Below are 21,717 nucleotides of genomic sequence, written 5' to 3'. Positions count from 1 at the left end.
AGTAGCAGTAATAATATAATTTTATCGAACTAATGTGATGATCATCTATTATATCTGTAGATGACAAAATATGAGCGACATATATTAGTCATCACATTCCTCATGAATATACGAGGAAGAAGAAAGGAATCGAGTGGGGTTTGTGCGCACGGGGTGGGTGGGTAGGGGGGGGGGTTTAATAATTAGAAATTTGGATTGGGTCGCATCAATATATATGAGTTGAGTAATTTAATTCACATTGAATGAATATCTGGACCAATCATACACTGCCATGTGGCTTTTTTTTTTTACAAAGCCCCATCTAGTCAACTATTCAACCGTGAGTTTTAGGGGTATTTTTAAGCCAAAAGATAATAATCCCACAACTATAGTAAAAATGACGGGATAAAATAATCCGAGTACTAATTAATACCCATTACCCCGCGTGTTATTTCGGATTATTATCCTTATCCCAAAAAATAAATAAAAAAATACTGATGGAAAAAGAAAAAATAGTGTAGTCTGGGAAATAGAATATCAAAGCCCAAACCCAAATCTCCCGCTTATAAACCCACAAAACACAAACATACCCTAATCCTACCATTTTCATACTCCACTATCTCTCTCTTCCTCCATTTCCTCTCTCTCAAAACCCTAATTTCCTCACTAAAACCCTAATAGCAGCTATGGAATTTTGGGGTAAACTCTCTTATTCACACACACATTCTATTTGATATTTCTGTCTTTGATCATTTTTTTTTTTTTTTTTTTTTTTTTGAAAAAATACTATGTTTGTTTTGCTGTTAATGTGTACTACTTGTGAAATCTTATTACTACTTTATCAAATAAAATTTGTGTGATTTTGTTTGCAGAAATGTTGAGGCTAGTGCAGACACATGCATTTTGTGTTTTTTTTATCTCTGATTGTTTCAATTTCATTTACTCTTTCATGTATTTCATGTTTGTTTTAGTGTTACTGTTTTGTGTGATTTTGGTAGAAGAAATGTTGAGGTTGGTACATATATATACAGTGGCGGAGCCAGGATTTTCACCACGGGGTTTCAAAATATGAAAAAGTAATCATACTAAGAAGCAAAAGGGGTTCAACATCTACTATATATATATATACATAAAAAAATAATTTAAACCATGTATAAACAATGTTTTTTTCTGCCGAAGGGGGGTTCATCTCAGCCCTATGTAGCTCTGCCCCTATATATATATATATATATATATGCATGTTTAAGGTCTGCTTACACTCTACCTTCCCCAAACCCCACCTGTGCGATTACACTGGTTATGTTGTTGTTGTTGTGAGACATATAATAACAAGATAACAAAATAAGTAGTATAAACAGTTCCTATTTAACAAATAAAAAATGATGACATATAATTTGTTTTTTCTTCTAGTTCCGTGCTCATTATGTATGAGTTGTTATTTCTGAACATGAAATCATATACTTTCTCTTACATAACTATTTAAATATATATATGCATGTTTGTTCCTCTGCTTGCTCAATTGATTGTGACCAATTTTACATTTGTTTTTGCTTTTTGTGATTATGTTTGTCTTATGGTTCTTTGATTTTCACCTATTACTTTGATGATATGAAATGATTGGTGTTAAAAGTGAACTCTTGATGTTGTAAAACAAAGTTTGGTACAATGAAATGAAAACCTAAGATTTAAAATTGGTGTTTCGGAGAAGGGGTTGGCCGAGGGTGTATCGGAAACAGCCTTTCTACCTTTACAAGGTAGGGGTAAGGTCTACATACACTCTACCCTCCCCAGACCCCACCTGGTGGGATTATACTAGGTATGTTGTTGTTTAGGAGAAAGGGGTTGTTTTTATGTAGTCCACAATGGGTGGATGCATGATGATGCCAAGTTATGGTGCTGTTTTTTATTCCATCTGCAATAAGTTGGGTACGGTGTATTATTAGACTTGTTGTTTGAGCAGAGACTACTTTTTTCTTGGTACTGTAGATGTGCTTTATGAAATGTTTTTTGGATTTAAACAATTTTACACTCCTGATGTAATTGAACATGTTGTAGCAGCCTAGCAGGCTACTTCACCGTGTTTTGCAGTTACTGATGTTGTGGAAATATTTTTATATTATCAGTGTATAGTGTATACAAGTTAAATTCTTCACCATAAGCCTCAATTAGCATCTTTGATCCTTAACACAAAATGAGTTGTCTTTGTTTTTGGGAAGCACAGTTGAGGTATAGCCTAGTGGTAAGGAAGCCTTGGTTGGGGTGAGGGCAGAGTGGAAAAGCTGTTGTGCTCTTGGTGGTGGGCTTTAAGTTTTGGTTTTAGGGGGATTGGGTGGGGTGTACCATACAACGAAAAAGTTTGTTTCCCGGGAATTCTGTTTGGGTTTTATGGGGTTTTAACTATAAATCAAAATTCAATTTCCTCTTATTTGTGCGAGCATGTTCAATTTATTAGCTGTTTTGCAATTCCAGAACTTTCAGTTTCTGATTGTAATTTCTACCTGTGTTTAGGTGCTGAGGTGAAAAGTGGTGAGCCTTTAACTGTACAGCCTGGAGATGGAATGGTTTTGCATCTTTCACAGGTTTCATAATTTGCTACAACTTGATAAGCTTAGTTATTTTTAGTTGTCATTATCTTATTTTCATTGCATGCTTTTTATCTGCAGGCATCTCTAGGTGAGTTGAAGAAGGCAGAAAGTGCCTGCTTGTCCGTGAGTATTGATGGCAAGAAACTTGTTCTTGGGACACTCAACTCAGAGAAGGTGCCTCAACAGCAGTTTGACCTGGTTTTTGATAGAGACTTTGAATTATCTCACAACTTGAAAAATGGAAGTGTCTACTTTTTTGGTTACAAGGCCACTAACCCGTTTGAGGAATATCCTTTTCATTTGTCTGTTAACTCTCTTTGTTTTATACATTTACTTTTCTTCCAATGTAAATTTTTCTGTTTATTTTGTTTCCTTGACCTAACTTCTTTGGTTCACGGAAGAGGATGATGAAGATGAGGAAGATGGTAAATGTACATTTTCTTTTGTTTGGACACCTTAATTGTTCTGTTATTAGATTTTAACTGACTGATGTTCATAACTTCTTATGTGCTCAGAGTCTGATAAGGACATCCCCCTCACTCTTGCAAACAATGGTATGGAGAATAGTGCTATTTTCCAAGATAATATGTCATTTTAATAAATGAGATTTTAATTGGCTAATATTATTGTCTGCATGGTTCACTGGCTCAGGAAAGCCTGAGGATAAGGTTAAGGAGGCAGGGAAATCAGGAAAGGCTTCTGCTTCAGGGAAGCAGAAGGTGAAGATTGTGGAACCTAGTAAAGATGATGAAGACAAGAGTTCTGATGATGAAATGTCTGAGGATGAAGATGATTCTGAGGTACAATTGTTGTTATATGTTCACGGTGTTTTAATTATTGTCATTGTCTTTTGTAGTACCACCTCCGTCCCAATTTATGTGACACTTTCTTTTTTAGTAAGTCCCTATAAGAATTACACGTTTCTATATTTAGAGTAACAATTTAACTTTCAACTTCCCATTTTACTCTTAATGGGATGATTTATAGCCACACAAATATCTATTGCTTATTTTAGACCACAAGTTTCAAAAGTCTTCCTTTCATAATGAACTCTGTGGTCCGATAACTTTTAAGGTTCTTTTTCTAACATTACTTGATCAACTCTGGTGCTGTGTGGAATGGGCTGGATTTTCTAAAAGTGCTTTAATAGTATTGAATTATATTGAATGACCGAACAGTTTTATCTCTTTATGCCCAGAAGCATACTCTGGTAAATGATGCATTGCAAAATTGAAATGCTAAACAGTTTCTTTTATCTAGTTTTCTGGCTGTGCTTTTCTATTGTTTAGGTGTAATTTATTGAATGGGACTTATGAGGATCTTATTGTGTATACATTCTTCAGACCTCTTTAAAATAGCCATCATCTATAGCATGTCATTATAACGGCCAAGTTCTTTTGGAACCAATTTTTTATGTGATGTTTATATGTTCTCTATAACAACATTTCACTCTAGCTGCCAAAGAATATCTGAACAAACGAGCCGTAATAGAGAAGTTTGATTGTATTTTTTTTGTATCTTCAGGGTGACGACGAGGATGATGATTCTGATGAGAGTGAGGAGGAAACTCCAAAGAAGGTAGCTTATAGTTTTGATCTTCCTTTCTATTTTCTGAATTTTTTGGGGAGGATGATTTACCGTCATTATTTGGTTTCATCTCTTTGTTTTAGGCTGAGCCTGCAAAAAAGAGGAAGGCAGATTCGGCTACAAAGACACCTGTCACAGATAAAAAGGCAAAATTGACAACTCCTCAAAAAACTGGTTCGTCTTGTCCTTATATTTTTTGTTAAGTACTTTTGAGAAGGTGCTAATTCTCCTTTTCGATCGGGATAACTTGACCTCTGTATTTGTAACCAAAAATAAGTAATTTGCTACTTGTTATCAAATGGCTCAGTTTTGTAGCATAACTAGTAAAGTACATAGAAGTGTAGGTGCTAATCTCCTTTTCGATCGGGATAAACTTGACCTCTGTATTTGTGACCAAAAATAAGTAATTTGCTAACTTGTTATCAAATGGCTCAGTTTTGTAGCATAACTAGTAAAGTACATAGCAGTGTAGGCTGTCCTTTTTGACCACTACTTTTGGCTGATTGGCGCTATTTTGTGGCATAACTAGTAATATTTATATGGAGGAGGATCATGTTTTTGACTGTTTCCTATTGGGTGATTTAGATGGCAAAAAAGGTAGTGTCCATGTAGCAACACCTCACCCCTCAAAACAAGCCAGTAAGACTCCAAAATCAGCTGGATCTCATCACTGCAAGCCTTGCAACAGGTAGTTTTAACACACCAAAAGTTGTTAGATTTGTTACAAGTGCATTTGGATTTTGGTGCATTCATGTATTGGTTTTCCTTGCAGGAGTTTTGGTTCTGAAAGTGCTCTGGAATCTCACTCGAAAGCTAAGCACAGTGCTGGAAAGTAAATAGACATGGAGACACATGTGGGTGGACCGACCAGTCTTGTTTGATTGTCAACCATGATCAGGAGAGAGTTTCTTAGTTTTGTTTTTTCGGTCGGTTCATATGATGTAAAGGCAAGAGTTAGGTTCGTTCAGCTACATCATATTTTGCTGTGGTAAACTATTTCTGGGGTATTAGTTTAGGTCAAACGTCTATTTTGATGTTGTTAGACTGTTTTGTTCGATATTTGGATTGGTTCAAAGAATGTTATTGCCTATTGGTGTAATGCTGTATGTTCCTCAGCTTCCTTTTTATCTATGCCAGTTCCTATAATATCATCCTGTTCTCTCATGCTCTCGTTGGGAACATCTTGTATTGGTCTAAGGGCATAAGCTTTTGTTTTCACAAAAAGTTGAAAATGTTGTAGGTTACCCACAAATGATATCACTAGCAGATTTGAGTATAGTGAGTCTTCCATATGCTCATGTTGCTGTGCACCTATATCTGAAACACTAGAGCATTGTATTGGAAAGTGAAGCTGAATTAGCTGTACCTTGAATTTTTAGGGGGGCACTTGTGGGGTTGCACACTACTGGTCTAAGATAACCTCTTTTTAAGTGGTGGTTAGCTAACGCTTCTAACAAATTTCAATGCTTCATCCTACAATGTCTTTCTAGTGTTATTTGTTGGGAAATCTGAAAAAAAAAAGAAAAGAAAGATATTCTAACAGATTGATAAAGCCAAATCCAAATTAAATATGATTACACTTGTCATCATCCAATTCCCTTCAATGCCTAACCTATCCTGTCTAACTGGAAAGTGGAAACAAATCTGTTTTGTGATGGAGAAGATCAAACTTCCCCTTTAAACGATAAGAAACCATAGAGTTCATCTAAATATTATATTCATTAAAATAATACAATACAATATATTATGAAACTATATGTAACAAGTAACAACCATCCAAGCAAGCTGTAAAATTAAGCAACAGAACAATACATCTTCAAATTGAATTGTTTGAAAATAAGGGTAGAACAATACATTCTTTTGTGAAGTCTATGGTTCATATATGATGTAAAGGCAAGAGTTAGGTTCGTTCAGCTACATCATATTTTGCTATGGTGAACTATGTCTGAACTTAGGCCTAATGTCTATTTTGATGTTAGACTGTTACGTTCTATGAGGTTCAGATTTGATTTAAAGAAAGTTATTGGTATCTTGTCGTTATGTTCCTCAGCCTTCCTTTTTCATTTTTTTGCGTGGATTGTCCTTCAAAGGTGTTGGTCTTTAGAAAGAAGATTTTTTGTCACACAGTATATAATTATGTACTGTGCTCTCCTAACTCTCGTTGGTGAAACATCTCGTATTGGTTCATGGATAGGCTTTTGTTTTTCCAAAGTGTTGAAAATTTTGATTTTTTTAAAAAAACTTTTTTTAAATGATTGTTTTTTGTTCGGGTTTTTAAAAAAACTTTTTTTTAAACCTAGATACCTTATATATCAATAATCATATTTTTCTTTTTATCCCATCTTTTTATTTTATTTTTAATAATAACTGTACCTCGTATTCTACTTTTTCTTTGTAATATTATAAGCCCGTTTTCCAGATTATTGGTGTGTGAAAATTATGAAACGATGGGAAACGAATTTATCTCAAACATCATATCCATCAAAACAAAATAGTAAAATATAACAAATTATGAAACGATATAGTAATAATTATCCAAACACGTTGTGAAGCAACAAAACAACACATCTTTACATTGAATTGTCGAAATTAATGGCAGAATTTTCAAGAGTAGAAAATAATTGGATCATAAGCACTATATTTGAAGAAGAATAAAATTTTAACAATACAATTGCAATCTTATTTCATATCTTTTGTTTTTTCTCACAAGTGCAATGGAATCACACTAGTAAAACGCCAAGGGGTCGTTTGGTTGGAAATAAGTTATCTCATGATAACTTATTCCGGGATTAGTTATTCCAGGATTAGTTATTCCATCCTCCCACAAGGATAAAATAACACTACAATCCCGGGATAACTAATCACGGGATTAGTTATACTCCCATTTTAACCCAACCAAACGTGGGATAAACTTATCAAAAAAAAAAAATCCCGGTATTATTTATCCTTATCCCTTGTACCAAACGAGCCCTAAGGGTAGAGTTGAATCTTGCTCAATTGAAGAACCCATTCAAAATAATTGACATGCAACTCCTCACAGAGAATTCTAAATTCTTCATGTCTCGGAATATGATGTTTTCTTGAAATACATCGATGAATTCCTCAAAAAATGAAGAAGACAAATATTCTTTTGGAACTTCGAATTTACACCCCTTTTCGCTCACATACGCAATAAAAAATGCATTCTTGCATTTTTTTTGTAACTTCTTGTTCTCATTCATCAACGTCTCCTTAGACCTTTTGCAAAAACCAAAAATTGCCGTTGATAAAGTAATCTTTTAACTAGTACCAAAAATAAATAAATAGAAGAGAGACTTTGTGAGTATTTGTGAAACTTTGTTAGAGAACACATAAGGTATATATAGTATATAGTTTTTAATAAAAATCCTAATCATGGGGAAAGTAGGATTCATAATCATAATATAAGTAGGATTAAGTAGAGCTTATTTCCGTTATTTCCGTTAAGTCGGCTGGCAAGACCTGCTTTCCATATTTGATGTCTTCCCAAATTGCTTTTGATTGGGTTTTGACTTTTGTTAGTCTTTTTTAAAATTTAATTTATTTTTGTTTTCGCTTTTCCCATTTTAACATGGAAACAAAGTGTATTTTTGTGCACAATTATCATTTTGTAATCAAAGATGCAACTAAATCTTTGAGAGACTGAACTAGGATATGTATGTACCACATATTATAGGTATGTGTACGTCGTACAAGTGTCCATCTGTATAATATGTGTATATGCATATACACGTATAATATGCGTGTGTGTGAAATCCTATGTATATGCATATACTCCGCTAGTCTGCTTATACGCTAAAACCTACTTCAACTAAGTGTTGCCACTTAGAGTCAAAGTCAGGATTTCATATGGTTCTTGCTTTTAGAAAGGTGACTTCAAGTGCTAATAATCAGGTTCTAAATTTGATTTGTACATATTTAACAAATTTCTTAATACAAATTCATTAATTGAGCGGAAGTTATTGGATTCGGCCGAAAAACTCCATTTTAGACCCATTAATAACTAAGGGTGTAATCTGGAAAACATTTAAAGGAGGTTGAAAAATGAAAATGTACCCTATTAAACATGTGCTCACATGTACGGTACCTAAACTTCCAAGGTCCAAAACACGTAAAACTGATACAGGTTGATTTGAAATTCAACGGGTTGAAATGTATTGAATTAAATGAGTAAGCCATTGACTCGTTCAAAGGTTACTTGGAATGGAATGAAATGAATCAAATCTGTTTAAAAAAATATTTTGTCTCATGAGTATATATAATCACTCCCGAAACAAAAAGAGGAGAACAAAAAGGCATTAATAATGGCTCGTGATGAAGAAAAGAAATTAAAACCTTGTTTAGAAGGTTGTTAACTTGTCGCCTATTAAATTTTTAAATCCATCCCTTTTATATGATCGATTTGGTGTGATTATAGAAAGAAAGAATTTGTGAGTATTGAAACTTTGGCGTGCACATGAAATATATATATATTAATCCTTAAGTCGGCTAGCAAGACCTACTTTCCATATTTGGTGTCTTCCCAAATCGCTTTTGACTGGATTTAGGGTTTTTCTTTTCAATCTTATTTTTAATTTTCCGTTTTAGCATGGGATAGAGGATTCATTTTTGTGCACAATTATCATTTTGGAATAAAAGATGCAACTAAATAGCCACGTTTAAAATAGGAGTTGCAAACAATTGTATTTGGCACCACATAATTATAATAGGAATTGATAAAACTTACCACTGTGCATATAGCTTCTTTAATTTAAATATTGACAAACAATAATATTCTTCTGTGCCACTATGGTAGCTGAGTGATTGCTATCACTCTATTCTTAACCAACGACTTCGAGTTCGAACTCTGAGAATAAAATCGTTTTTAACATGGAACAATCGCTTTACACCGGGCAAAGCGTGGATTGTCCTGGTGTAAATTCAAATTAATTGGGTTCTAAAGCTGATATCAAACACCAACAAAAAAAAAAAAAAAAAAGATAAGATACACTGATAATGTAGCAGAGGTAAATAGTAATCAATTCACAATCAAGTTACTGGATCAAGGGAGCTAAATTTACAAGAATTGTAATCTATTAATTAACCAGGTGAAATTTTATTCTTGATTGGTCGATGAGATTTCGATTAATTGAAAGAGTGATATTACCTATCAGTATCTTGCTATATGTTACTCATATTCCTTTTTATGAGTTTCTACATCACCTTACTGAGTGATGTGTTGTGTAGCTTATCTATGCTGCCTGTTTCTTGCCTTACAATCAAATAGTTGAGTTAGACGGGGATAATAAGGTTCGACTATCAAAGATGTGATAAATTGAAATTTTGTATCGCCATGTCAATCCACATGGTCTAAATATTATTAGTTCCGAATCAAATCTCTTTGGGAATAATATCTTTTGTAAATGGTATATATTTACGTTGTGTTTCTCTTGCTCTCGTTGGTGAGCATCTTGTATTGGTTCAACAATCAATAGGCTATTGATTTCATAAAATGTTAAAAAAATTGAAATTTTTCTTCAGGTTGCCGAATCTTTTCAACCAAACACTCATCTCATCTTGCGCTTACTTAGTATTGAATAATTTTATTGTACTCTTTATCCTACCTTTTTGTTATATTACCTTCACCTTGCACCCTATTTTTTCTTTATAGTATTGTAAGTTTATTCTTCAAATTGTTGGTGCGCGACAATATGAAATGACAGAAAAATGTACAATCTATATCAAGCGTTATATTCATCGAAACAATACGATAAAATACAATATATTATGAAGCGATATGTCATAATCATCCAAAAAAGCAGTAAAGCAACAAAACAACACATCTTTACGTTGAATTGTTGGAATTAACGGCAGAATGTGAAGACTAGAAAGTAATTGGACGTTAGCACAATATTTGAAGCATAAAATTTTAACAATACAATCTACTGTAGTCAAACTCTAACGACAGAGTTGAATCTTGCTGAATTGAAGAACATATTCAAACTCATAGACACTACAGCTCCTCACAAAAAATTCCAAATTCTTCATGTCTATAATTTCAATATCTTCTTGAAAACCATTGACGAATCGCTTGAAAAAAGAAGAAGACAAATATTTTTTTGGGACCTCGTATTTCAACTCCTTTTCGCTCACGTATACAATAAAAAATGTATTTTTGCATTTCTTTTGTAACTTCCTGGCACTTATAATCTTTTTCTTACTCTTATTCATTAGCATCTCCTGAATCCTTTTGCAAATATCAAAAATACCCATTGAATAACCTTTTAATTTTTAGTGAAAACACAGAGGAGAGAAAGACTTGGTGAGTGTTTTTAAAACTTTGGAGTGTAAGGTATATATTGTTTTTTCTTAAAATCCTAATTGTGATAAAAGTAGGATTTCTTATCGTGACAAAACTAGGATAACTCAAATTACTTTTGATTGGGTTTTGACTTTTGTGAGTGTTTTTTTAATTTTATTTTAATTTTCGCTTTTCCGTTTTAGCATGGGAAACAGTATATTTTTTTTTTGTTGCCCAATTATCATTTGGGAATCAACGATGCAACTAAATCTTTGTGAAATTGATTAGGATCTAAAATGGTACTCCCTCCGTTTCATTTTAACGGTTTCAAAATAATTATCACTTTAGGAATTCAAGACTGAAGTTAACAATTGTTTTCAATTATACCTTTAACATTATGCACAATATTTAAGAAGAAAAATTAGTCTAGCTTTATAAACAGGGGTAACTTTCTTGATGGGCGTGTGAAAGAGGTAAAGCGACGCTTAAAATGGGACGGAGAGAATATATAAGACCGAACTAGGGATATGTACACCACAGACTATAGTCTATAGGGATATGAACAAATACGTATTGGTGAAATATATATCCATCCGTATATTATATATGTGTACGTATATACACATATATGCATAGCATGGGTGTGTATATATGTGTAGAGAGAGAGAGAGGGTCTTGCTTTCTCACTCCGCTAGTCAGATTATATGCTAAAACCTACTCCACTTAGTGGGAGTGGCGGAGCCACTCATGGCCAAGGGTGGTCACCTACACACCCTTGGCTGGAAAATGATACTAGTATATGGATTAGATATTATAGTTAACTGGATATAAATTAAATTTTGAACACTCTTAAAATAATTGAGATAGATAGCTTAGAGTTAAAGGGTGTTCAATTTTTCCTAAAAGTCACGGTTTAAAGCTTGCATCAAACGCTGTTCATCTTCTTTCTTTAAAAGAAAATATACAAACAATGTTTGAAGCTACTTACTTGATTTGTATTTGCATTTATTTTCTTCCATGTTCCGACTAAACTTATTTGTATTTGAGTTATGATTTGCATTTGGTTTATTCCTATATTGGTTTGGAGTTACGTTGGACTCATTTGTTGAAGCTCCTTTAGTTTTTCTTCTTTCCTTTCTATTTCCTAGAAAAGAAGAAGACGCATTGTTAAAAAGAAGACAGCGAGATCTAGTAGCAAGTTAGCTACCACTTATTTTGTTCTCTTTTCTTTTTTAATCGCTTTTGTGAACATTTTAATTATCCAACTTCGTTCTGTTTCTTTCTTTCTTTTTTCAAAGAAAATTAATTAGTCGTTATCTCTCGCTTTGTAACATTCTCGGAATGCCCCTTGTTGTTCTCCACTTGTGGGATTACGTACACTGGGTATGTTGTTTTTTGTTGTTGCTGTCATTTGATACTGTAATCACCGTAAGAGTTTTCTACCAATGAAGTTTATCAAGAATACCTTGCGAAATCAAACGGACCATAAATTTTTAGGCGGGTGTGCGGTGATGATGTTAAAAATTTTTTGTTGCAGTCATTCATCGGAAAAAAATTATATACTCGTCAACATTTGAATAACCTTACCAAAATTTCTGGCTCCGCCACTGCTTAGAGGTGGAGCCATGATTTTAACTTCATGGGTTCTTGATTTTAGAATGATGATTTTAAATGTACATATTTATGGAATTTCTTGAAATAAATACACTATTTGAGTAAAGGCTATTGATTCGGCTCCCTTCGATTGCAGAGACTTTCTCATTAGACACATGTCTCAGCAACACAAAACGATGGGTTCGCTGGTTATAAGACTTGACAGTGACCTAGCTAACCAATCTCACTCCGACATCATGAAATGTTTAATTGTTTTGTCAGAATATACACAGTGATATACCGGCCCCTTCAGAGGCGGATCTAGAATTTAATCTCTAGGGGTTCAACCTTTTAAATTTTTTAGCATTGAACCATTATATTTCTAATGTTATGGGTTCATATCTACTATTTATTGTGATTTTAGTAAATTTTTACACATAAATTTATACCCCGCATCGAAAGTTTGGGGTTCAATTGAACCCCAAGTTATAGTGCTCCATCCGCCTCTGGGCCCCTTCATACTCACAATAAATTATATTCGTTCAATTCACTATTATCAATATAAATACTAATATTGAAATACTCTCTCCATCCCATATTACTTTGCCACATTATTAAATATATATGTCTCAAATTACTTATTTATTTACAAAACTAAGATAAAATTAATTAAATCTTTCCCATCTTACCCTTGGTATTAAATGTTCTTGAAAATGGTCAATATTGATTAAAATATATTTATTGGAGAATGTTTCTTAAGAAGCGTGCAAAAGGAAAAGTGATCAAGTAATATGAGACGGAAGCAGTACAGATTTCAGTTAAGGCTTCCTTTCAAAATCATGACAACAACTAAGAATAATTTAACAATCAATCACCTATACCTCATTCCAGCTAATGGGGTCAATCATATGGATCATCAATTCCACATATATGAACTTACTCTATGAGACAAATAGCCGAACCCAAGTCGAAAAAAAAAGAAAAAAAAAAGGGGGTCTTAGTATATTGACGGACAGTGTAAAAATAGTCATTGACAAATAACACACCATTAGAAATATAAGCATCACAACGATATAGTGATGTAGAAATAGATGGGATAGGAGCTAGCAATCGTAATATGTTCATGTTGGTGACGTTATTCTTAATGTGATCAAAGAAGCAATATAAAACTAGGGGTGTCAATGGTTTTGTAAAAACCGACATAACCGACCGAATCGACATGAACTTGAATTTTTGTGCGATCACCCGAGAATTATATTTTAATAAAATAATTTCTTGACGTCCTAAGCTATTATAAAATGAAATCGTTATTTGTTCCGAGGTTTTAAAAAGTAATAGATTAATTATTAGATTGCATCTTACGCATATGCATCGTTAAGAAATCAAATCATATCATATTCATAAATATACAAGTAAAAGAGAAAACATTCATTATACCAAATATGTGATATATATAGTTTGTATGACTCGATGAACATATGAGCTGGTTTGCCCGAGAGGTTAAGGGGGAAGACTTAAGATCTTCTGCACATAAGTGCGCATGGGTTCGAACCCCATAGCCAGCATGTCTTTTTTTTTTTTTAATTTTTGTTTTCAGTCTAATCCTTGATTATTATTTTTTCCCTTTTGTTTATAATCTGGTATTTTCCTCTTATCTTCTATTTCCATTTTCATATTTCCATCTGTCGTTTTTATTTACTCTTCAAACTATAACCTTTTCTATTAGTTATTGTTTCTGTTTTTATTTAAATTTTCATAGAGATAGGTCCACAAATGGAAAGACAAACCTCGGTATTCGCATCTGCTTTGGAACCCGACTAATTTTGATGTAACATAAGGTAAAGCATTCCACACCCCGAAAAGAAAAAAAAAGAAGAGAGACGTATGGCCAGATTTTCTGAGATTTGAAAATATGTTTAAATGGTTGAAGTTGAAGTAGTAAGTAATGAAGGCAAATGACTACCTCAGCACTAGGCATATGTCCTAATTTCCACTTCTTGTTTTTAGTTTAAATATCCTATCAATGAAAGCAATTGATAACATCTTAAATTAGGTAGAAAAAAGATGTGATGTTGATTGTATCATCCGGTATTTGCTATTCATTGTAATCTAACTGAAGCTGAAGAATTTTTTTTTATAGTCATCTCTGATCACTTTCGATCTCAATCTTTGGGGTTACTTTTTTCCAGTAATCGTCATTTATATTTCAATATATTATTTGTACTAGTAATGGTTCATGGATGAATCTCTTAGAGTACTCGGTCTAATCCCGAATATACCAGCTTATGACTTTGTTTCCCATGAAATATATACAACCGAAACTTTCTACACCAAAAATATTCGCTTAAACAAAAGTATTCGCATTTTGAATGACGGCTCAAGAATCTCCAAAAGTCCGACCGATATGAAATTGATGTACGCACTCTCTGAAAAAAAAATTCATTCCTTAAGGTTCAAACCCGAGATCTTTTATTACAAGTATAAATACTTTACACTTCTATATATTTGGATCATTTGGAATTGAATAGAAACTAAAGTCACAAGATAGCATAGGATATCATTCGAATACTATATAGCAACTCTGATCAATGATTCTGATGGAAGAGCAGAGAACATGCAGTTCAATAACCCCACTATCTTAGGAAGCAATAATGTCCAGACTCCAAAGCAAAAGCTCTTGCCCTCCATTGGAAGAATTTAGAACTTTAAAACTATCGAATCATAATACATACTATAGATAGCTTTCCATAAGAAATGAAAATAGTAAACTTGAAAATGAAACTCATGATAGAAAAAGTTAAAGAGATCCTCCAAGGAAAGAGCACATTTGAAATTGACAGTATATGAGACGATGCAGCGCATATGAGTCCTAAATTCAACGAATAGTTAAACTCTTTGTTGATTGAATTCATCAAATGTAATGTCAGGTGCGTGTCAAATCCATCAAAAGTAGTGCACTTCGAGGAAATCCGAAGGGGGCAACATTTTTAAAAGTCGTCGGACCAACATAGGTTTTCCAAACAGAGCAGAATTTGCTCGTTCACAATATACTATGTATAGCAAAGAAAAGCTTGAGGTCAGAGAAAACCAAAACCATCAAAATATTTAATCAGAAAATACCAAAAACTGCATATCAAAGTTTTACAGAACCAGCAGTCAAAAACGAGACACGCTCACAAGCCTTTAAAAAAGAACTCTTTCACAGTTCAGAACTAATAAAACCTCACAAAACAAAAACGGTTTCGAGTCTGCTATTATTTTAGAAAGGGTCACATACTATCTCTTAAAATGACCCACCCATTCCTACAAAGGGATTTATTTGGCAGAACAAGCACCTTCCACATCTCCACATTTAACACTTGAGATTTTAGTAGGGCTCAACGGGCATGCGGAAGCTTGCTCCTGCGTATACGGCCTCTGATCCGAGTTCCTCTTCGATCCTCAAGAGCTGCATTGAATGAATAAAAATCAATAACCGTAAACAGACTAAAAAGAGTGCTGGAGATGTAAAATATTGAAAGAGGAGAGCAGTTTTTGTTGCGGGGATAAAAGTTTATGGCAAAAAACTTGAAGGATAACTAATTACCTGGTTGTACTTCGCGAGACGCTCTGACCTGCAAGGAGCTCCGGTCTTGATTTGTCCCTGAAAATTTCAAGGAAAATAATCGTTAATGCCTAAAAATTAATAAGAGTAAAATCCACATTTTACCCTAATCTAGAGTGCTAATTACCGTTGACAAACCGACAGCAAGATCAGCAATGAAGGTATCTTCGGTTTCTCCACTGCACCAATTAATCAAAAGATCATTAGAAAATAGTTTTATGAGATAACATAAACATGACTCAATAGGATTTTTGTTCTTTACCTGCGGTGACTGGTCATTACACCCCAACCTGCCTTCTTAGACATTTTCACAGCTTCAATACTCTCGGTCACACTGCCAATTTGGTTAACCTGACACACATTTGAGTATGAAATGATTAATCCAGTCTCAAAGAGGAAACTTACAGTATCAGGCCCAAATTATGTGAACTTATTAGCTGGCTGATCAAATAATGATACCTTGAGAAGAAGTGCATTGCAAGACTTCTCTGCAATTGCCTTGGCAACCCTCTGCACACAAAATAAACAATTACACACGGTGAGATAAGAAAACCTATAGAAATTGCTCAGGAACTAAGATACGTGTAATGTTTACTATTTCTTTTCGGTGACGATACAAACTTTAATAAGCGATAAATGTTGTTAAAGCTTCAACATTACCTTAGGGTTGGTGACAAGGAGATCATCTCCAACAATCTGTACTTGTTCTCCCATCTCAGTAGTGAGCTTAGCATAGTGCTCCCAGTCATCTTGGTCAAATGGATCTTCGATTGAAACAATAGGGTACTCAGACACAAATGACTTGTATAAATCCTTGAGTTGGTCACCTGAAATCTTTGCTTTGCCATCATTGTTCTGCAAAGAAGAATAAATTCAAGCAAATCTCAGTAACATAATGACAATTCAACCACAAGACTGCCTCGGAAAAAAACCCGAGAGTGAAAGAAAGCAATGCAAGCACTCCGGTTTCAGATTTGCCTTTATAGTCACACAACTAAAATAAAATAGAAATTAACGACGGGCAAAATTTGTAGCTAAGCAGCAAAATCTGTTGCTAATCTTTTTAAGCAACAGATCATAAAAACTTTGTTAGCTAAGAGAGACAGATTAGTGAAGAAGATCGTAGCTAATTCCAATAATTTTTTGTGGTGTCAGCAGTCAAAACTTGCCTCTTCTTTGAAGTTCAGGTCATAAGATTTGTCCTTCAGGTAGAATTCAGATGCAGCAACATCCATTCCAATGACCACCTTAAATGGTAAATCATGTCAGCCTTTAGATTATCTTAACAACAACTATGAAAACAAAGTATGGTGTGAGTAAAAGAGTAATGGAGATAACTCACCTTTCCGGTATAACCGGCTTTCTCAATGGCTGTCTTGAGCAATTCAAGACCTTCCTTGTTCTCCTGAATTTTTAATACCATAATCATGTGAATACAATAGGGTAAACATTCAATAGAAGGTCATACATCAGCATAAGAATATACTTCACCTGGATATTAGGAGCAAAACCACCCTCATCACCGACATTTGTGGCATCCTGACCATATTTCTTCTTAATCACAGCCTGCAATAACACATTATAATTATTATCAGAACAAACGAGATAAAGAGAGGTCGAAGAACAAATGTGAAAAAATTCAAACTAAATTGTGAGCCTAAGCATAGCCAAAGAAACCAATTGTTCCTCTAAATTTGAAGGCATATATAATTGCTTGGTCACATAAAATAATGTTTAGAGGCAGGTGTGGCAAACCGTATTTAATATGGATATCCCATATTATCCATCTGCATATCCATATTTTAGTAGATCATATCCATATTAGATCCACATGGTTACTTGTTTTTTTACATAACTTTGCCAGCCCTGTGTAGAGGTTATAGAAGCGGTTTTAAACCTTCAAATGATGATAGACTTCACAGCCCATCTTCATGGCCTCCTTGAAATTAGCAGCTCCAACAGGCAAGATCATGAATTCCTACAAAATAAATACTAATGAGAAATTTCATCTCAACAGGACTAATATGAGGCAGACAAAAATGTGTCTTACCTGCATTGCCAGTTTGTTTCCAGCATGAGATCCACCGTTAATCACATTGAAGGCGGGAACTGGCAATACCAACTTTTTGTTACCAGCCAGGTCAGCAATGTGCTGCAAATAGAAGAGGCAGTTAAGATAAGTAAACACATGATCGCATATTAATACAATTGCAAATAGAACCTCAAATTGTCCTAATAGCCTATAATTAATGAAGAGGATAAAAACTTTCTACTTTGTATTTTTTTTTTTTTGGGGAAATCAACATAAATAGCCGCCCACCAAAATAATAGCCAGCCAATGTAATTTTTTTTATATATTAATGTCTAATATACATTTTTTATACAAAATAGTGTGTATTATTTTCGATACACGATAGTGCATATTTGGCTAGCGAATGTAATTATTTTTTTAAAGACTTGCCAAATGTGAAACTTTTTTTTTTTTTTTTTTGGGGAGGTGAGACTAACATATGGATGCACAATAAGATCAAAGTTATGACTCCATCAATTAGAGTACATTCAAACAATCAATGGTTACCCAAACATGAGAAGATTAAAGCTGCAGAAGGTCACTTGAAAAACTAGTTAACAAAAAAGTCACCATCAAAAACTAACCAAACAATGTTTTGGAATACATTATGACAAAAAGGGAAAAGTATTCGTGTCTAAACAGTTAAATGTGCATTAGACTTCATGAAAGACAATTCTTCAGTATACCTTGTAAAGTGGAACATTCCTGACAGCAGCACCAGCTTTACACACAGCAAGTGACACAGCAAGGATAGCATTTGCACCAAGCTGAAGAAAAGCCAAATACAGTTGAACTCATGAATGGTGAACTTCTGATAATAGAAGAGTGTACTTGATACTTATCATAAATAGGCATACCTTTTGTTTGCACCAACCCCACTCGTTTTGAGTTCCATCTAACTCATGAACCATGAAGTTATCAAGAGCAGTCTGATCAGTTGGGTTCTGCAAAATAATAATCCATGCATTTCAGTATAGGATAATCCATCAAACAATGGAGAATTATGGTAATTTTTTCACCTAAGAAATGAACAATAGAAGCAACTAAACAAGGAAACAGTTATTAAACAAAAAATATTAAATGGGGGAAAACACAAACCTTTCCGATGAGAGCAGGGCCAATAATTGAGTTGACATTGTTAACAGCCTACAAGGTAAAAAAAGTTAATCAGCACTGAAGAGTATAATCATCAAAACTCAAGCTTTGGAATGAAAAACCAACCTTTGAAACACCCTTTCCGAGGTAGTCAGATCCTCCATCCCTCAATTCAAGGGCTTCATAGACTCCTATTATTAAAAAATGGAGAGGATAAATCCAATGTCGCCAGACAAAGGTGGCAATAACAAAACAAGGCGCAGTTACCAAGAATATTAACAGTGTTTAAGACAGAACTGAAAGGAGTCAAGATTCAAATTTCCACCCAAACTGAACTACACAGAATTCATGGATCAGATGACCCTCGAGAAGGTTAATTATCTCTATCTAATGGATTCTACAACCATACGAGTCATTTTTACTTCCCGGAAGTATCAATGAGAGTACTGATACTAAAAAATGTGTAAAAGTATCAATAAAAAGGGTAAATTCAAATCTATATATGGATAAGAAACTCTGATTTCAATTACACTAGTAACACAACGAACCGATTACACAAAGATACACATTCTCATCAATCTACATAAAAGAGTCACTATACACAATAGATAAGTAGATCTTTTACCTGTGGATGCACCACTAGGAACAGCAGCTCTAGCAAATACACCATTTGAGCAAGATACATCAACCTGCATATATACAAAAAAACTAAAATCAATACATCTGGAAAACAACAATCTCTACAAACAGATACTACAAAACTTTATCTACATCAACAACCAACAATGCAACATAAATCATCCTTAAAAACAACATCCTTTCATAAATCCAAATAAAACCCACAAAATCATCAACAACCAATATAACATAACAAGTCATTCTTTAAAAAAAAAAAAAAAAAAATCCTTTCAAAAATCCAAACGAAACCCATAATAGCAACAAACAATTTCAGCTAAATCATCACATGGGTTAGCATAAAAATCATGAATCTTGAAACTCTTTATCAAAAACCAACCTAACATAACAAGTCATTCTTTAAATAATGATTAAAAGAACACCTTTCAAAAATCCAAACAAAACCCATAGTAGCAACAAACAATTTAAGCTAAATCATCACATGGGTAAGCATAAAAATATGAATCTTCAAACAGATATAACACAACTTTATCTACATCAACAACCAACAATGCAACATAAATCATCCTTAAAAACAACATCCTTTCATAAATCCAAATAAAACCCACAAAATCATCAACAACCAATATAACATAACAAGTCATTCTTTAAAAAAAAAAAAAAAAAAAAAATCCTTTCAAAAATCCAAACGAAACCCATAATAGCAACAAACAATTTCAGCTAAATCATCACATGGGTTAGCATAAAAATCATGAATCTTGAAACTCTTTATCAAAAACCAACCTAACATAACAAGTCATTCTTTAAATAATGATTAAAAGAACACCTTTCAAAAATCCAAACAAAACCCATAGTAGCAACAAACAATTTAAGCTAAATCATCACATGGGTAAGCATAAAAATATGAATCTTCAAACAGATATAACACAACTTATATGCATCAGCCAATGTAACATAACAAGTCATTCTTTAAAAAAAAAAAAAAAGTCCTTTCATAAATCCAAACAAACCCCATAATAGTTACAAACAATTTAAACTAAATCATCACATGGGTAAGCATAAAAAAACATAAAAATATGAATCTTGAGACAGATATAACACAACTTATATGCATCAACAACCAATCTAACATAACAATCATTCTTTAAAAAAAGAAAACTCCTTTAAAAAATCCAAACAAAACCCATAATAGCAACAAATAATATAAGCTAAATCATCACATGGGTCAGCATAAAAACGCATAAAAATCAAATCTTGAAACAGATCGAAAAAAAAAAGATTTTAAAACATAGGAAACATCAAAAAATTCTGAAAAAATAATAATAGAGATCTAGACGAACCTCGACCGTTGGATTACCACGACTGTCAAAGATCTGACGGGCCTTAACTGATGTGATAGTTGCCATTTAGATCTGTTAATATGAATGAAGAGAGAAATAATAGTAGTGAAAGAGTGAAGAGAAAAAGTTGGTTTTGTTTTTGACAATGACAATGACAAGGGATACCACGTATATGTAGAGAAAAACTTGGGTTAATTACAACCGTTGATTTGGTTTTATAATCTTGATTAGTGGTCTTTGCATAGTAGTAGTAGTATACTTGAATTTTTTATTATTATTATTAAATAGGAATAATTGCACTTTTGATCCTTAATTTAACGATAAATTCTTTTTTTTGTCCTTGTAAAATATAACTCAACATATTTAGTAGGGTTTTGGCCATAGAAACCAAAAACTTTTTCACTTTTTTTGGAATTTTAGAGTTGGAGTTGTGTATAGTTTTTGCGACTAGTATTTTTTATTTAAATGTACTTGTTTTGGTTGTGAAAAACTTGAAAAACAAGTTTTTCTTGTTTTTCAAATTCCAAATACAACTTCAAGTTGTATTGGAATTTTCATGGCCAAACACTAATTTTTTTAAAAAGTGGATCGTTCTTATGGCCAAACGGGTCCGTAGTAGGTGTTTGACCATTAAAATCAAATATTTTTCACTTTATTTGGATTTTTAAAGTTGGAGTTAAAGATGGAGTTGTATTTGGTTATAGTTTTTGCAAAGAATATTTTGTTGTTTGAATGTAATGAAAATGAAAATAATGAAAACAGGGTTTTTGGCGAATTTCCATGGCCAAACGTTGCTTTTCAAATAAAGTGAAAACGTTTTTGGGAAAAACATGAAAAATTCTTATGGTCAAACGGGTCCTTAACATTTGATTACCTAAAATGTGTCTGTGTGTGTGTGTTTTTTATCCCTTCATGCAGAAAGCTTGTTA

At 33.4% G+C, this 21,717-nt stretch overlaps 2 protein-coding genes and 1 non-coding gene across 3 annotated transcripts; 2 read left to right on the top strand and 1 right to left on the bottom strand.

The window, feature by feature from the left end:
- The first annotated feature begins 600 nt into the window (after nucleotides 1–600).
- On the top strand, nucleotides 601–5,315 carry LOC132057409 (histone deacetylase HDT1). Its single transcript, XM_059450005.1, has 10 exons — nucleotides 601–678; nucleotides 2,488–2,558; nucleotides 2,643–2,851; nucleotides 2,961–2,989; nucleotides 3,080–3,118; nucleotides 3,216–3,364; nucleotides 4,089–4,142; nucleotides 4,235–4,325; nucleotides 4,737–4,839; nucleotides 4,924–5,315. The coding sequence occupies exons 1-10, from the start codon at nucleotides 666–668 to the stop codon at nucleotides 4,985–4,987; spliced, it is 822 nt and encodes a 273-aa protein (XP_059305988.1). The 5' UTR covers nucleotides 601–665; the 3' UTR covers nucleotides 4,988–5,315.
- Nucleotides 5,316–13,524: 8,209 nt separating this feature from the next.
- Nucleotides 13,525–13,607, top strand: TRNAL-UAA (transfer RNA leucine (anticodon UAA)). The gene has a single exon. It is a non-coding gene; the product is annotated as a tRNA-Leu (tRNA).
- Nucleotides 13,608–15,119: 1,512 nt separating this feature from the next.
- On the bottom strand, nucleotides 15,120–20,945 carry LOC132057408 (enolase). The gene is made up of 17 exons (XM_059450004.1): nucleotides 20,789–20,945; nucleotides 19,438–19,501; nucleotides 18,939–19,003; nucleotides 18,816–18,863; nucleotides 18,575–18,661; nucleotides 18,404–18,484; nucleotides 17,697–17,798; nucleotides 17,544–17,624; nucleotides 17,138–17,212; nucleotides 16,989–17,051; nucleotides 16,816–16,893; nucleotides 16,307–16,501; nucleotides 16,106–16,156; nucleotides 15,909–15,997; nucleotides 15,774–15,825; nucleotides 15,629–15,685; nucleotides 15,120–15,490 (listed from the first exon to the last, which is right to left on the bottom strand). The coding sequence occupies exons 1-17, from the start codon at nucleotides 20,852–20,854 to the stop codon at nucleotides 15,410–15,412; spliced, it is 1,335 nt and encodes a 444-aa protein (XP_059305987.1). The 5' UTR covers nucleotides 20,855–20,945; the 3' UTR covers nucleotides 15,120–15,409.
- Between the last annotated feature and the right edge of the window lie 772 nt (nucleotides 20,946–21,717).

This window comes from Lycium ferocissimum, chromosome 5 (genome assembly GCF_029784015.1).
Source record: "Lycium ferocissimum isolate CSIRO_LF1 chromosome 5, AGI_CSIRO_Lferr_CH_V1, whole genome shotgun sequence".
Taxonomy (NCBI): Eukaryota; Viridiplantae; Streptophyta; class Magnoliopsida; order Solanales; family Solanaceae; genus Lycium; species Lycium ferocissimum.
This window is presented reverse-complemented; position numbering and strand designations above follow the sequence as displayed.

Coding starts and splice junctions, on each gene's coding strand:
- LOC132057409 (XM_059450005.1), top strand. Junction 4,143..4,234: donor AGGAGGAAACTCCAAAGAAG/GTAGCTTATAGT, acceptor TCTTTGTTTTAG/GCTGAGCCTGCAAAAAAGAG. Junction 4,326..4,736: donor GACAACTCCTCAAAAAACTG/GTTCGTCTTGTC, acceptor TGGGTGATTTAG/ATGGCAAAAAAGGTAGTGTC.
- LOC132057408 (XM_059450004.1), bottom strand. CDS start 20,854: ATGGCAACTATCACATCAGTTAAGGCCCGTCAGATCTTTGACAGTCGT. Junction 15,998..16,105: donor GCAATGCACTTCTTCTCAAG/GTATCATTATTT, acceptor AATGTGTGTCAG/GTTAACCAAATTGGCAGTGT. Junction 15,491..15,628: donor GTCTCGCGAAGTACAACCAG/GTAATTAGTTAT, acceptor CATTCAATGCAG/CTCTTGAGGATCGAAGAGGA.